At 42.6% G+C, this 16,467-nt stretch overlaps 1 protein-coding gene across 1 annotated transcript in view; it reads right to left on the reverse strand.

Moving 5' to 3' along the window:
* Window positions 1-2,032: 2,032 nt before the first annotated feature.
* The window catches only part of Clrn1 (clarin 1), a 53,836-nt gene continuing 39,401 nt past the window's right edge, over window positions 2,033-16,467 (reverse strand). The window contains 1 exon segment of the mRNA NM_153299.2: window positions 2,033-2,629. Within this exon segment, the coding sequence (NP_695211.2) occupies window positions 2,364-2,629 (266 nt within the window). The 3' untranslated portion in view covers window positions 2,033-2,363.

The raw sequence follows: 16,467 nt of genomic DNA on the forward strand, positions 1-16,467 counted from the left end.
ATAATCTACTCAGATTTGGACCTCTCTTCTACTCTAGGGAACACCCCAGGACTCTTTCCTCGATGCTACCTGCAACTCCTTCCAGGCAGTGTCACAGCCTTCCTATTTGGGTGTCTGGTAACAAAGAAGTGGCAGGGTGCTTGCCACCCCAGGGCCAGTAGGGGGCCCTGAGTCCTCATGAGAATGCTGGTCACCATGTGCAAGAAAGGCCTAGCAGGGCAAAATGAATGTCTGGTTTAGGGTCTATGACCCCTATGAAGAAGCAGACAGAAGAGTGCTCTATCAGGGCCCTCCGCTCAGGGCAACCCCAGGCATTTCGTCTGCTGGAAGATGGGCAGACAGAGTGTGAACTGTGAGCATTCACTGAATAACTGATTTTGTGTGTGTGTGTGTGTGTGTGTGTGTGTGTGTGTGTGTGTGTGTGTGAGAGAGAGAGAGAGAGAGAGAGAGAGAGAGAGAGAGAGAGAGAGAGAGAGAAAGAGAGGATTTTCATGGACATTCTGTTGCCTTTAAGGAGCCTGTTTCTAGCTCCTGCCCGCGAGGAGGGATTATTGTTCGTCTGTAAGGTTCTCATTAGCTTTTCAGTGCCTCTCCCAAGCCTTTTAATAGAACAGAGAGTAACCAAACACTTGTTTTCTATAGAAATAAAAGGTGGAGGGGGGGCTTAGTATTACAGAGTTTTTAGAACTCTGAGTGGAAAGGAAAAAGGTAGATGGAGAGGCCTGGAGAGGAGGGGAATTCACTCCCTTCTCCAGTCCTCAGCACTCTTCTTTTTCTTCCTAGCACAGCCTTTTGTGCTTGGGTATTTCAGGGTGTGACTTCCAGGCCTGGATACGACTAACCCATCACCAAAGCTAGTGCTGCTGGGTTCTAGAAACTTCCAGGTGTCGTGAATTAAGGTGAAAGAACTGCATCCTGCTGAGAACACAGAGTGCGTTCTGCTGTCTGAGAGTAAACAGCACGACGCTGCCACCAGAGCTGGTTCTATTTCAGGTGTGCAGTCTCTCTTTACCTTGTACATGGTTCCAAAATGAGAACGTGTGTGTTCATGACGGGAGGGGGACCCTGGGGGATGAAGGTTGACTTGGGTGCCTTTCTCAATCACCTTCAACTTATTTTTTTGAGTCAGGGTCTCTCATTGACCATGGAACAACCTAGGGTTAATTAGCTAGCCAGTGAGCTCCGAGACACGCCTATCTCTGCCTTCCCATTGCTGGGATCACAGACTTGTACCCTGGGCTTTTCGCATGGGTGGTGGGGGTCTGACCTCAGGCTCTCATGCTTTTGAGGCAGTACTTTATCAACTAAGCCAGCTTCCCAGTTCCAGGTTGGTTTTCCCAAGCATTTCCAAACCTTTTACGAGCTCTGGTGTTTGCAGCCAGGGCACTGAGACATCTTTGTCCTTTGTTCTCTCCTGAGGGTAACACATTGAGAGTGAAGTAGTGTCAGTTCCAGGCTCACTTATGGCCTCTAGTCAGCAGCAAATTCATTTGGTAAATAATTCAAGGAGAAAGATTTGACTTGGACCATGCTTCATGACTCCTGTGACACTCTGCAATCCTACCTCAACTCTGCATTTTCATAATTTGGAACTCATTAGTGCTGAAGACACCAAGCTGGAAACAGTCTCTAGTGGGTCAATCACTCTCACCAAGTTGTCTAGTAGGGATGCTGTCCACTGCAAGTATTGTCATTGTGCAGTCAGTACTTAGATGTGTAAGGAAAGAAGCCATCAATCTGCTCCCTCCCTCCCTCCTTCCTTCCCTCCCTCCCTCTCTCCTTCCCTCCCTCCTTTCTTTCTTTCTTTCTTTCTTTCTTTCTTTCTTTCTTTCTTTCTTTCTTTCTTTCTTATTGGCTTGCTGGCTTGCTTGTTTGCTTATAAAGTTTTCTGATTTTGACCACCAGACTTAATAACATTGTGCTCTAAGCAAACTTACAAAGAACCTGGAGCCTTTCAAAGATTCAGTGCACTGTTGGTTTAGGACGCCACTCTCACCTCTGGGATCTGTGACAACAAATACGTGGACAATTAGAAATAACATCTATTTTATTAAACTATACGCCACGTGCTTGTTGAGTTCTCCTTAGTAGAACATGTACTTTATCGTTCAGTAAGGACATGGAGTGACCATCCATCCATCGGTCCATCTAGCCAACTGCCTATGGTGGCAGTTACCCACTAGGCAGAGCACCCTTCTGAAACCATCCTTCTGCTCCTGTTATTTTTCAGCCTGAATCCTTACTACACGCCCTGTAAATGTAACAGAAGGAGGGCTTGGTGCTTAAGAAGTCTAAAGGCACAGACTAAATGTGGCCAAAGCAAGTCCATATCCTTATTGAGAAATTACGGCGATATTTGCTTTTCAGTACATTAAATCTGAAGCTACGTTAGTGGTCTCTGTTTCTTTAGATTTTGTGAAAGGGAACTGAAATCCAGCAAGTCGTATCAGGAGCCCATTCAAAAAATGAACAAAAAAGCAAATGAAAACAACCCAGAATGAGGTGGTATAGTTTTCGTTTTGCGTTTTGTAGGCATAGGTCCCTTCTTTAAAATTTGCAATTTTCTCTGAAAGGCGGTGGATTTTCACTTCAGAGGCAAACAGTATCATGACAAGACAGCCACAGGATCCTGCAACACAAAGAACAGACGACAGCTTAGGATAAATATTACCTGATTGTAAGAGTCAAAGAGGACATCAATGAGCAAACCATAGACAGCATGTCACCACCATCCTCAGTCACGCTCTTCTCAAAAATGGTACTATTGTAAAACTGTAATCATGAGCTTGATTCTCCAGTCCATGATTGGTAGCACTTTGGAAATGGTTGTGAGTAAGAAAGATTTGTATGGGGAGGGGACATTGATGGCTTGAATAGAGCAGTTAGAACCAAGCTGATCACACTGCAACCTCAATTGCTGGGCACCTTCAAAGCACAATGACAAACCCAACCGCTAAGCAGCCACTGTGGCTTCAAGAGAACACATTCCTCTGTACCTCACAGGTGATGAAAGACAAATGTCAGTCATTCAAACCCCTCTGAAAGGCCCTGATTTCCTCATAAAAGGGTACCATGACCCCTCCAACTCTCCACTTGCCAACATGGCCCCAGGGCAAACATAGCTTCGGATACAATGTTGTTGACCAAGAGAATATCTGTTCTCTCTGTAGCTGAATTCAGATTTCAGCTGGGCACGTGGCTGCCTTTAGTAAGTCCAGGTAAGGTGAGGGTAGCTGAGGTGGAGAAGCAGGAACTTTCTGCCTCCATTCTCATAACTCAAATATGGATACAATGCCTTCTGGGGACACTTTGGCCCAGGTAACATTATAAATGGAAGCCATGGGGCAGGGGAGAGAGCTCTCTGGTTAAAGTACATATTGTGCAAGTGTGAGGACCAGAGTTCAGATCCGCAGAGCCCACATAAATGCTGGGTAGGTATGGTGGTCTCCCTGTAATTCAGACTTAGAAGGTAAAGACGGCATCCACAGAGCAAGCTTGCCAACAAGACTAGCCATATCAGAAGCCTTGGATTTAACAAAGAGGCCTCAGAGGATAAGATCAAAGAGAAATCAAAGTTGCTTCTCTTCATTAGCCTTGAGTCTCGGCACACATACTCATTCAAAAACAAATAAAAGCTATGAACTATAGCAAAATAAGAAAGGGAAAACCTGGATCCCAGACACTTGAAGCCCAGGCCTTCCCTGCGTTTCAACCCCCAAATTTCAATACGTGAAGAAATTTTTCTGTTGACTTTGTTTCCCTCGCTGCTTTGACTCCCTACCACTTATTGCTAATTGTAAAGGGGGTGGTTATAGGCTGTGTGAGACCTCTGCAGGAGAAGGCCGTTCCATACTATCAAGATGCTGAAACTGATGGGTGGTCATCTTCTGTCCTAAGGATGCAGAGTTGGAAAACAATCCTGCCCACTGCCTTCCCCTTTCCACCTTCAAAAGGATGGCCTCAGGGACAGAAGCAAGTGGCAAGTGGGGCCTGGCCTAGAGCAGGATGGATGACCAGGACTCCTGAAAGCTTTTATGCTTCATCAGGCTGCCAGTACGTGGTTCTCATTTGTAGTTGACTAGCTGAGATGGCTTTCAGACTTTGGTCAAACCAGTTGGGTTCAACCCCAAATTCCTTCCCTTAATATATAAAATTAGGTTATGGAATCCCCAAATTGCACCTTCAGTTACGTCATCTGTAATAGGCAGACATTTCATGATTAGCTTTTTGGCATTGGCATTGATACACACAATGAGCAATTAATAGCTTGTCGTATGATGTCTATGTAACACTTCTTTTGTGTCTTGCCATCTTTTCTAAAGATTATTATATCTTACATTTATGAGTGTTTTGCTCACACCTCTGTGTATATGCCTGGTGTCTGGAGGGGTCAGATGAGGGTGCCAGACCCCCAGGGACTGGGGCTCCAAACAGTGTAAGCCACTATGTTGGGTCCTCTGCAAGAACAGTAGGTGCTTTCAATTGCTAAGCCATCTCTCCAGCCCCCTTCGTTCTTAATCAGAATCTTTTGCACTGTCCTACCTCACACCAGGTAAGTCTTACTGCATCGAACTATAATACAGTTGTTCCCTCAAGTAAGAGTATTGCCAACTTGGCACGTGACTCTTGATTCTTTGATTTCAGTTACTTCAAATATTGCGGGAGCAGCAATGGTCTTGGTTCCCATTCATTAATTCTCTCATTAATTTGTTTTCAGTTAGACATATCATATGCCAGGCACAGGGATAGTAATGGAGGTCCAACCTGGAAAGAAAGCACACATGGTCTTTGCTCCCAAAGAGAATACGATTAGAGGGTGCCTAGAAACAATTATAAACCATTGCAGTAACTGTCACAATAGGGAATGTGGGTCACCATTACCGAGGCAGGCAGGCAGCACCCTCAGATAGATAGATAGATAGATATAGATGATATAGATAGAGATGCAGATATAGATATAGATAGACAGATAGATAAATAGATAGATACATAAATATAGATGATATAGAGATATAGATACAAATATAGAGAGATAGAGATAGGGAGATAGGGAGATTGTATATGTATATACACATGTTCATACACCTACATGCATACACACACACGTGCATATATATATACATATATATACATATATACATATATATATATATATATATATAGAGAGAGAGAGAGAGAGAGAGAGAGAGAGGTAAAGTTGGCTCAAAAAGGAAGGCTGGGGTGTGTAGGAGAATCCAGTGAGTGTGAGCACAGGTCCCCATGCTATCTCCAAGAATGCAGGTTTGGAATGCTGCACAGATAGAAACTGATAACTAATTGCAGGGGGAGGTGAGTAGACATGAAGAGGAAAGGTGAAGTCATGTTTCTGCTTTGGGACTTCACAAAAACACACCTGTCATCCTAGCATTTGTGATGTTGAGGCAGGAGGATTGCATAAAAAATAAAAGTAAAGGCTGGTAGGCTGGCAGACAGATGAGAAAGAGAGAATGAACGAATGAACAAACAAATGAATGAATGAATGAATTGCACCTGGGGCAGGCCTCATCAAGTTTATCATCATCATACAACACAAATGGTCAAATGGTATTGCTTTTTCAATACTTCATGTGCTCCCAGCCCTGGCATGACCCTGGAAAGATTCCTTTGTGAGATTTGTCAGCCTAACTATTTTTGTATTCTGAGCTTCAAGCCAGAGCTCTCCCCTTGCAAACCATATGATTCCTTTATTGTTAGACCCTAACAAAAAAGGATGAGACGCTGTTTTCTCTTTATCTTTTATTTGAAAATTGTAGAGAAAATGCCATTACTGTTACCATAAGAGCTTCCTTTGTCTGGGGAGATGGTGAGTTTCAGACAGGAGAGGAATAGTATTTCCTCAGTGCCTGAAAGGAAAATTCAAGCTCAGTTTCCTTTTCAAGTCATTAAATATTTTAAAGGGATATTTTGTTAAGGGGACAGAGTCTTGGGGAGCCCACATTGCAGACTTCTTAGTAAAGTCACCTGCACCTCTTGAGATGCAAACACTACCTCATCTGTCAAGATCGAGAGAAGCCAGGACAGAATATGTGGGCCAATAGAGTGGTCTGTGCCTTCTCTCTGGACTCTGGGTTTGACCACAACCAACTTTGTCATCTTGAAGTCAGAGGACAGAAACCAAGCCTCAGGCAGCCTGCTTGTGACTGCCACAGGGAAACAACTCAGTGTGAATTGGAGATATTTTTCGCCTCTCTTTGTCCATATCTACAAAAGAGATGTGGGATCAAGGGTAACTATTTATGACTTACTTGACCAAAAGATATACATGAAGGCTCTCACTGCGTGGCCTGGCTGCTTGGGATGTGGAGAGGGGTGGTGAACCGAGAGATATAAGAGGTGGTGGGAACAGGACTTGTCACGTTCCAAAATGATTCTCTATCCCAGCAAGAAGGGCCTGTACATCATGTCCCCTATGTAGAGGGGTGTGCTTTGTTCCCTTTTGAAACTTTACTTTGTAAGGTCTCCCTTCCACAAAGAGTGGGGTGCTTGAAGTCAATGGAACATGTCCACCCGGATAGCATACCTGAATTACAGCCCATACTGCTGGGACCCTAGAGTTCTTGCCCTTACAGATCTGAACCCACATCCAGCGCTGCATGGTTATCTTGCCAGGATTAGTCTACCCGAGTGCATTTTGGTGGCTGCTGGTACATATCCCTGAGCACTCTGAGTTTCTGAAGAACAGAAGTTTGACAGACTGCTCAGTAGCAATCCCCTCAAGATATACTCAAAACCTTTTCTGGTTGAGATGAAGCCAAACTGAGACGAGAAGCAGCCTGAACAGGAACTGGTGGAGCTTTGTCACTTACTTGTGTGTCAGAGTCAAGAATTCCAAGTTTAAATTCCTTTTAGGTCCTTCTGGACAGACATTCCTTGAGACAGGAAATGCAATATGCTGTATTTAATGGTTTAATCCCCTTTAAACTTTGTTGGTTCAGTACATGCATATGGATTTTCGTTTGTATGCTCTGAAGGCCTTACCAATGTTAAAATTAGGCCTGTGTCTCTCTCTCTCTTTTATCCCAGTGACTGCTACATCAAACCCCCTCACTCAGCTGGAGCCACTGCGACAGCTCTCTACCGTGTCTGTCCATCTGATCATCTCTGCTCTACTCACAGGAAAGTTAGAATGAACCGGACATTGGAAACTCGCTGAACCTCACTCATACTGGAATTTGGAAAACAACTGGGCACAAGGCCCACATTGGCAGCCCAGTGTCACACTCAATGACTCCATCCTCTTTCTTTTCATCTGTCTGATTCCCCAACATCTGGATAGTGCTACCGTTATGCTCCCCTCTTTAATGGCTTTGATTATTGAGTTGATTTCTAATTAGATAAGATAGCTGAGCGATAGGGCTGTCACACCGTGAATGATCAGACATTTGTGATGTTCTAGACACTGCACACTCTCTCATCTGGCAGCTGCCTGGGAGTGCTGAGTTAGGTGTCTGTCTCCTCGGGCTAGACAACATAGGGAACATACATCACAGTAAGGAAGAGAGCGCTTTTCCCATCCTGCTTAGCCCTGAACATAACTATGCTTTTGAGTGAGAACACTTCTCAGGGTCCATGGGCATCCACTGTGCTGTGAGCTGATATCCTCACAGGGGAAGGGATTCTGAAATTATCCTATTAACACTAAATTCTGATTTTGGAAAATAATAAATTAGAATGCCAGTTCCTTTGAAATAATGGCCAACATCTGTAGGATGGAAACACATTATTTCTTGAGTGTCTCCTAGGTGACAAATAGTGGAGGCATTCTCTGTCTAACATACAATGATCATTTACTTCTTTAGCACCTTAAAAGATGCAAAATAAGGATGGGATTCACATCTTACTAGGTGTGGTGTTGATCTCCTGTGTGTGACTTTATCCAGTCTCATTCACTGAAGGCGAGGTCTCTTACCTTCAATAATGACTTCATTCCTAGGTATTTCTAGACCATTCCTAGGTAGAAGTTTTTTGATTCCACACTGCCACAAGACACACCACATAGAGAGGGAGACAACAGACAAGGAAATGGAGCTGACGCCAAGAAGTGGATTTTAATGTTTTGATAGCAAACAATTTTGCTACATAGTTACACAGAAGAGATGCAGAAAAAGGAGCAACATTAGTTAAGCTAAGCTTCCCTTGTCTTCTATAATAGGTGGTCAAACACCCCATGTTTGCCTGAGATTTCTCAGTGTTAGCTTACTGAGTGGTGTCTAAAACCATGATGCTTAATGTCGATGGTGTTTGAAAAAAGAATGTTGGGGACCGGGCACTTCCGGTTTTTAGCTGGGCCCAAACCTCACTGATCCTGGCCCACAGCTCCCTGCTCCCAAACCCCATGGGACAGAGAGCTCATCGCCCAGACAAGTGGGCACTCCTGAGACTGCAGGGCAGGAGAGACCACCAGTACTGCCCACCCTTGCCCACATCCCTGGCCCAAGAGGAAACTGTATAGGGCCTCTGGGAACAGGCAGACGGGGCACTCAACGCTGCAGTCCAGACACTGCCCAGATCTGAAGGAACCCGGTCAAACAGTTCCCTGCACCCAAATCCTGTGGGAGGGAGAGCTAGACCTTGAGAGGGGCAGACACACCTGGGAAGCCAGAGGAGACTACTCTCTGCCCACAATTCTGACTCTAGAGGAAAACGCCTAGCACCATCTGGGCCCCCTGTGCACAGGGTCCAGAGTGAAGGCGGGGCAGGCGCTTCTGGTTGCTGCCCTTACAGGGAACTGACACCTGGCTCTGAGGAGCGACTCCAGGCCTGAGACTAGGGGTAAGACCAACTTTTCTACTCCAAGTGACCTGCCTGGTGGACTCAGGACACACGCCCACAGGAACACCTGAAGACCAGTAGACAGGAATGACTACATGCCTGAAAGCAGAACACTCTGTTCCCATAACTGGCTGAAAGAAAACAGGAAAACAGGTCTACAGCACTCCTGACACACAGGCCTAAAGGAAGGTCTAACCACTGTCAGAAATAGCAGAACAAGGTAACTCCAGAGACAACATGATGGCAAGAAGCAAGAGCAGGAACCCAAGCAAAAAGAAAAAAAACAAAAAAACAAAAAACAAAAAAAAAAACAAGACTACATGGCATCATCGGAGCCCAATTCTTCCACCAAAACAAACACGGAATATCCAAACACGCCAGAAAAGCAAGATCTAGTTTCAAAATCACATTTGATCATGATGATGGAGGACTTCAAGAAAGACATAAAGAACTCCCTTAGAGAAATGCAGGAAAACACAAATAAACAAGCAGAAGCCTATAGGGAGGAAATGCAAAAATCCCTGAAAGAATTTCAGGAAAACACAATCAAACAGGTGAAAGAATTAAAAATGAAAATAGAAGCAATGAAGAAGGCACAAAGGGAGACAACCCTGGATATAGAAAACCAAAGGAAGAGACAAGGAGCCGTAGATACAAGCATCACCAACAGAACGCAAGAGATAGAAGACTCTCAGGAGCAGAAGTTTCCATAAAAATCATCCACACAACTGTCAAAGACAATGCAAAATGGAAAAAGCTACTGGCTCAAAACATACAGGAAATCCAGGATACAATGAGAATATCAAGCCTAAGGATAATAGGTATAGAAGAGATGAAGACTCCCAACTCAAAGGACCAGTAAATATCTTCAACAAAATCATAGAAGAAAACTTCCCTAACCTAAAGAAAGAGATGCCCATAAACATACAAGAAGCCTACAGAACTCCAAATAGATTGGACCAGAAAAGACACTCTTCCTGTCACATAATAGTCAAAACAACGAATGCACAAAACAAAGAATATTAAAAGCAGAAAGGGAAAAAGGTCAATAACATATAAAGGCAGACCTATCAGAATTACACCAGACTTCTCAACAGAGACTATGAAAGCCAGAAGATCCTGGACAGATGTCATACAGACCCTAAAAGAACACAAATGCCAGCCCAGGTAACTGTATCTAGCAAAACTCTCAATTAACATAGATGGAGAAACCAAGATATTCCATGACAAAACCAAATTTACACAATACCTTTCTACAAATCCAGCCCTACAAAGGATAGTAAAGGGTAAAGCCCAACACAAGAAGGCAAGCTACACCCTAGAAAAAGCAAGAAACTAATCGTTTTGCAACAAAACAAAGAGAAGACAAGCACAAACATAATCTCAGATCCAAACACGAATATAACAAGAAGCAACAATCACTATTCCTTAATATCTCTCAACATCAATGGACTCAATTCTCCAATAAAAAGACACAGATTAACAAACTGGATAGGCGGGGCTGGAGAGATGGCTCAGTGGTTAAGAACACTGACTGCTCTTCCAGAGTTCCTGAGTTCAAATCCTAGCAACCACATGGTGGCTCACAACCATCTGTAATGAGAACTGATGTTCTCTTCTGGTGTGTCTGAAGACACCTACAGTGTACTTACATATAGTAAATAAATAAATCTTAAAAAACAAACAAGCAAACTGGATATGCAATGAGGACCCAACATTTTGCTGCCTACAGGAAACACACCTCAGAGACAAAGACAGAGACTACCTCAGAGTAAAAGGATGGAAAACAACTTCCCAAGCAAATGATCTGAAGAAGCAAGCTGGAGTAGCCATTCTATTATCGAATAAAATTGATTTTCAACCAAAAGTAATCAAAAAAGATAAGGAAGGACACATCATATTCATCAAAGGAAAAATCCACCAAGATGAACTCTCAATCCTAAAAATCTATGCTCCAAATAAACGGGCACCTACATACATAAAAGAAACCGTACTAAAGCTCAAAGCACACATTGCACCTCACACAATAATAGTAGGATATTTCAACACCCCACTCTCATCACTGGACAGATCATGGAAACAGAAATTAAACAGAAACATAGACAAACTAAGAGAAGTCATGAACCAAATGAACTTAACAGATACTTATAGAACATTCTATCCTAAGACAAAAGGCTATACCTTCTTCTCACCACCTCATGGTACTTTTTCCAAAACATATAATCGGTCATAAAAGAGGCCTCAACGGATACAGAAAGATAGAAATAATCCTATGGGTCCTATCAGACCACCAGGGGCTAAAGCTGGTCTTCAATAACAGTAAGGAAAGAATGCGCACATATACATGGAAGTTGAATAATGCTCTACTCAATGATAACCTGGTCAAGGAAGAAATAAAGAAAGAAATTAAAGACTTCTTAGAATTTAATGAAAATGAAGGTACAACATACCCAAACTTATGGGACACAATGAAAGCTGTGCTAAGAGGAAAACTCATAGCTCTGAGTGCCTGCAGAAAGAGGCAAGAGAGAGCATATGTCAGCAGCTTCAGCACACCTAAAAGCTCTAGAACCAAAAGAAGCAAACACACCCAGGAGGGATAGAAGTCAGGAAATAATCAAACTCAGAGCTGAAATCAGCCAAGTAGAAACAAAAAGGACTATACAAAGAATCAACAGAACCAAAAGCTGGTTCTTTGAGAAAATCAACAAGATAGATAAACCCTTAGCCAGATTAACCAGAGGACACAGAGAGTGTGTCCAAGTTAACAAAATCAGAAATGAAAAGGGAGACATAACAATGGAGCCAGAGGAAATTCAAAAAGTCATCAGATCCTACTACAAAAGTCGATATTCAACAAAACTTGAAAATCTGCAGGAAATGGACAATTTCCTAGACAGATACCAGGTACCAAAGTTAAATCAGGAACAAATAAACTGTTTAAACAATTCCATAACTCCTAAAGAAATAGAAGCAGTCATTAAAAGTCTCCCAACCAAAAAGAGCCCAGGTCCAGATGGGTTCAGTGCAGAATTCTATCAGACCTTCATAGAAGACCTCATACCAATATTATCCAAACTATTCCACAAAATTGAAACAGATGGAGCACTACCGAATTCCTTCTATGAAGCTACAATTACTCATATCTAAACCACACAAAAACCCAACAAAGAAAGAGAACTTCAGACCAATTTCCCTTATAAATATCGACGCAAAGATACTCAATAAAATTCTTACAAACTGAATCCAAGAGCACATCAAAACAATCATCCACCATGATCCAGTAGGCTTCATTCCAGGGATGCAGGGATGGTTTAATATATGGAAAACCATCAACATAATCCACTATATAAACAAACTGAAAGATAAAAACCACATAATCATTTCATTAGATGCTGAGAAAGCATTTGACAAAATTCAACACCCATTCATGATAAAAGTCCTGGCAAGATCATGAATTCAAGGCCCATACCTAAACATAGTAAAAGTCGTATACAGCAAACTAGTAGTTAACATTAAACTAAATAGAGAGAAATTTGAATAATCCCACTAGAATCAAGAACTAGACCAGGCTGCCCACTCTCTCCCTACTTATTAAATATAGTTCTTGAAGTCCTAGCCAGAGCAATCAGACAACAAAAGGAGATCAAAGGGATACAGATTGGAAAGGAAGAAGTCAAAATATCACTATTTGCAGACGATATGATGTATATTTAAGTGATCCCAAATATTCTACCAGAGAAGTACTAAAGCTGATAAACATCTTCAGCAAAGTGGCTGGGTATAAAATTAACTCAAATAAATCAGTAGCCTTCCTTTACACAAAAGAGAAACAAGCTGAGAAAGAAATTAGGGAAATGACACCCTTTATAATAGTCCCAAATAGTATAGAATACCTCTGTGTGACTTTAAACAAGCAAGTGAAATATCTGTATGATAAGAATGTCCAGCCTCTGAAGAAAGAAATTGAAGATCTCAGAAGATGGAAAGATCTCCCATGCTCATGGATTGGCAGGATTAATATAGTAAAAATGGCCATTTTACCAAAAAAGATCTACAGATTCAATGCAATCCCCATCAAAATTCCAACCCAATTCTTCATAGAGTTAGACAGAACAATTTGCAAGTTCATTTGGAATAACAATAACAATAAACCCAGGATACCTAAAACTATCCTCAACAATAAAAAGACTTCCGGGGGAATAACTATCCCTGAACTCAAGCAGTATTACAGAGCAATAGTGATAAAAACTGTATGGTATTGGTACAGAGACAGACAGATAGACTAGTGGAATAGAATTGAAGACCCAGAAATGAACCCACACACCTATGGTCACTTGATTTTTTACAAAGGAGCCAAAACCATCAAATGGAAAAAAGATAGCATTTTCAGCAAATGGTGCTGGTTCAACTGGAGGTCAGCATGTAGAAGAATGCAGATCGATCCATTCTTATCACCCTGTACAAACTAAAGTCCAAGTGGATCAAGGACCTCCACATCAAACTAGGTACACTCAAACTAATAGAAGAAAAAGTGGGGAAGCATCTTGAACACATGGGCACTGGAGAAAGTTTCCTGAACAAAACACCAATGGCTTACGCTCTAAGATCAAGAATCGACAAATGTGATCTCATAAAACTGCAAAGCTTCTGTAAGGCAAAGGACACTGTTGTTAGGACAAAACAGCAACCAACAGATTGGGAAAAGATCTTTACCAATCCTACAACTGATAGAGGGCTTATATCTAAACAGAGCTAAACAAAGAATTCACAGCTGAGGAATGCTGAATGGCTGAGAAACACCTAAGGAGATGTTCAACATCTTTAGTCATAAGGGAAATGCAAATCAAAACAACCCTGAGATTTCACCTCACACCAGTCAGAATGACTAAGATCAAAAACTCAAGTGACAGCAGATGCTGGTGAGGATGTGGAGAAAGAGGAACACTCCTCCATTGTTGGTGAGATTGCAGACTGGTACAACCATTCTGGAAATCAGTCTGGAGGTTCCTCAGAAAAGTGGACATTTCACTACCTGAGGACCCAACTATACCTCTCTTGGGCATATACCCAAAAGAAGCCCCAACATATAACAAAGACACATGCTACACTATATTCATAGCAGCCTTATTTATAATAGCCAGAAGCTGGAAAGAACTCAGATGCTCTTCAACAGAGGAGAGGATTCAGAAAATGTGGTACATCTACACAATGGAATATTACTCAGCTATCAAAAACAATGACTTTCTGAAATTCATAGGCAAATGGATGGAACTGCAAAATATCATCCTGAGTGAGGTAACCCAATTACAGAAAAACACACATGGTATGCACTTATTGATAAGTGGATATTAGCCCAAATGCTCGAATTACCCTAGATGCACAGAACACTTGAAACTCAAGAAGGATGACCAAAATGCGAATGCTTCACTCCTTCTTTAAAAGGGGAACAAGAATACCCTTGGCAGGGAATAGGGAGGCAAAGTTTAGAGCAGAGACTGAAGGAACACCCATTCAGAGCCTGCCCCACATGTGGCCCATACATATACAGCCACCAAACTAGATAAGATGGATGAAGCAAAGAAGTGCAGGCTGACAGGAACCGGATGTAGATCTCTCCTGAGAGACACAGTCAGAATACGGCAAATACATAGGTGAATGCCAGCAGCAAATCACTGAACTGAGAACAGGACCCCCGTTGAAGGATTCAGAGAAAGGACTGGAAGAGCTTGAAGGGGCTCGAGACCCCATATGAACAACAATGTCAACCAACCAGAGCTTCCAGGGACTAAGCCACTACCCAAAGACTATACATGGACTGACCCTGGGCTCCAACCTCATAGGTAGCAATGAATATCCTAGTAAGGGCACCAGTGGAAGGGGAAGCTCTTGGTCCTGCTAAGACTGAACCCCCAGTGAATGTGATTGTTGGGGGGAGGGTGGCAATGGGGGGAGGATGGGGAGGGGAACACTCCTATAGAAGGGGAGGGGGAGGGGTTAGGGGAATGTTGGCTTGTAATAACAAAGGGAAAAGTGATAACAATTGAAATGTAAATAAGAAATACCCAAGTTAAGATGGAGGGGAAAAAAGAGAGAGAAAGAAAAAAAAAAAGAATGTCATTGCTGCCAGTCATCCTGTTCTAAGGGTACATGACTAAACCAAACAAGATTTAGAACAACTTTCCTTTAGGGGGCCCTCAGTGTTTGACAGAGAGGAATGAGAGAGATGTGATAACAAAGTAGGTAAGTACATTCCACAGTTGAGCGGAGTAGATGCACTAAGGAGAATAGAAGAAAAGGTAGTGGGGATATAAAGGTGGAAGAGTGAGGAGTCCTTGGGAAGAGAAGTGTCCAGAATATCCTGAAGGAAGTGAGGGAGAAGGTAAATATGTGGAAGGAAGGGGTGCTTCAGCCGTGGAAAGGGAGCCAGGGATGTTAAGCACTGGCTTGTCCGAGTGCCCCAGCTCCCAAGTAACAACTCAGAGGTTTATTATTTATTAATAAATGCCACAGCCCTAAGTTAGACTGGTTTCCTGACTAGTTTATGACCCAGTACCTATTTATACTACTCGATGTGGAACCAACTCCGCCTATCTGCATGTCTGCCACGTGGCTGGTTACTTCCCCTCAGTTTCATACATCCAAGTTCCCTGAGCTGGGTTGGAGAAATTCCCTCACCTGACTATCTCCCAGAGTTCCTCTCTTCCTGCCAGATGTCCCACCCTCTGATCCTGCCTCGGCTTATTTTCGTTGGGTTTTTATTTTAACCAATCAAGAGGTACCTGAGGCAGTCAAGGAAGGACAAGAGACACATTTCTACACAGTGCATATAAACATTATCCCAAAAGGTATGTTAAACAGAGAGGGAGGCAGAGAGTGGCAGGAGACCAGTCAGCCATAGTTTGTGTTCTGAGCCTCAGCTGTGTATTTCTCTAGTGTACACAGCAGGAGAAGCTTTGGAGGCTATGGTCAAGACCTGGTCTTTGATGCTCAACAAAAGAGAAAGGAAGGCATACTTTCTGAGTAGTACAAGAGTCCCAGAAATTGTGACAGGAAGGAAGGTGAACACGTCCATGCCCATGGTCCTGGGCATCGACGATCAGCAAGCAAAATCACATCACACTGGCCCTTCACTGCTGTCCTGCATCTGAAAACGAACTTCTGTGACTCTACCGTTACCTTCTGTTTCCTGCTTTGGCTCTATTTTGAGGTCTGTGCAGAGACTAGCAGGATATTTTCAGAATTGGCTTTTCTACAAGTAGACATCCCCAATTCTTTCTCACACTCCTAAAAAACATCTCCATTGTGAAAAGCAAAATATTAAAAAGGTACACACTGTGTACACTGACAATTGCAGAACAGTATGTCCTACAAGCTTACATATATTGGAGAGGCTAGGGTAGTATTAATACTGAATCTGTGTGCAATGGAAGAATCCTCCTATTTTTATGCTGTTCTTTATTTTTCATGTCTTCATGTGCTTATTTTTGTTCTGTGCCATAACTGTAACCATAACTAATTGGGCCCATATTAGAAGCATGCCTTCTGAAGGAAGGCATAAATTACATCTGTTTTCCTTGCTTGGTGTAACTCAAGACACGCTGTCATCTATACAACTGCAGAAAGTCCAGATTTAGGCAGTTTTCATCACCCCAC

Source organism: Rattus norvegicus, chromosome 2, assembly GCF_021556685.1.
Source record: "Rattus norvegicus strain SHRSP/BbbUtx chromosome 2, alternate assembly SHRSP_T2T, whole genome shotgun sequence".
Lineage (NCBI taxonomy): Eukaryota > Metazoa > Chordata > Mammalia > Rodentia > Muridae > Rattus > Rattus norvegicus.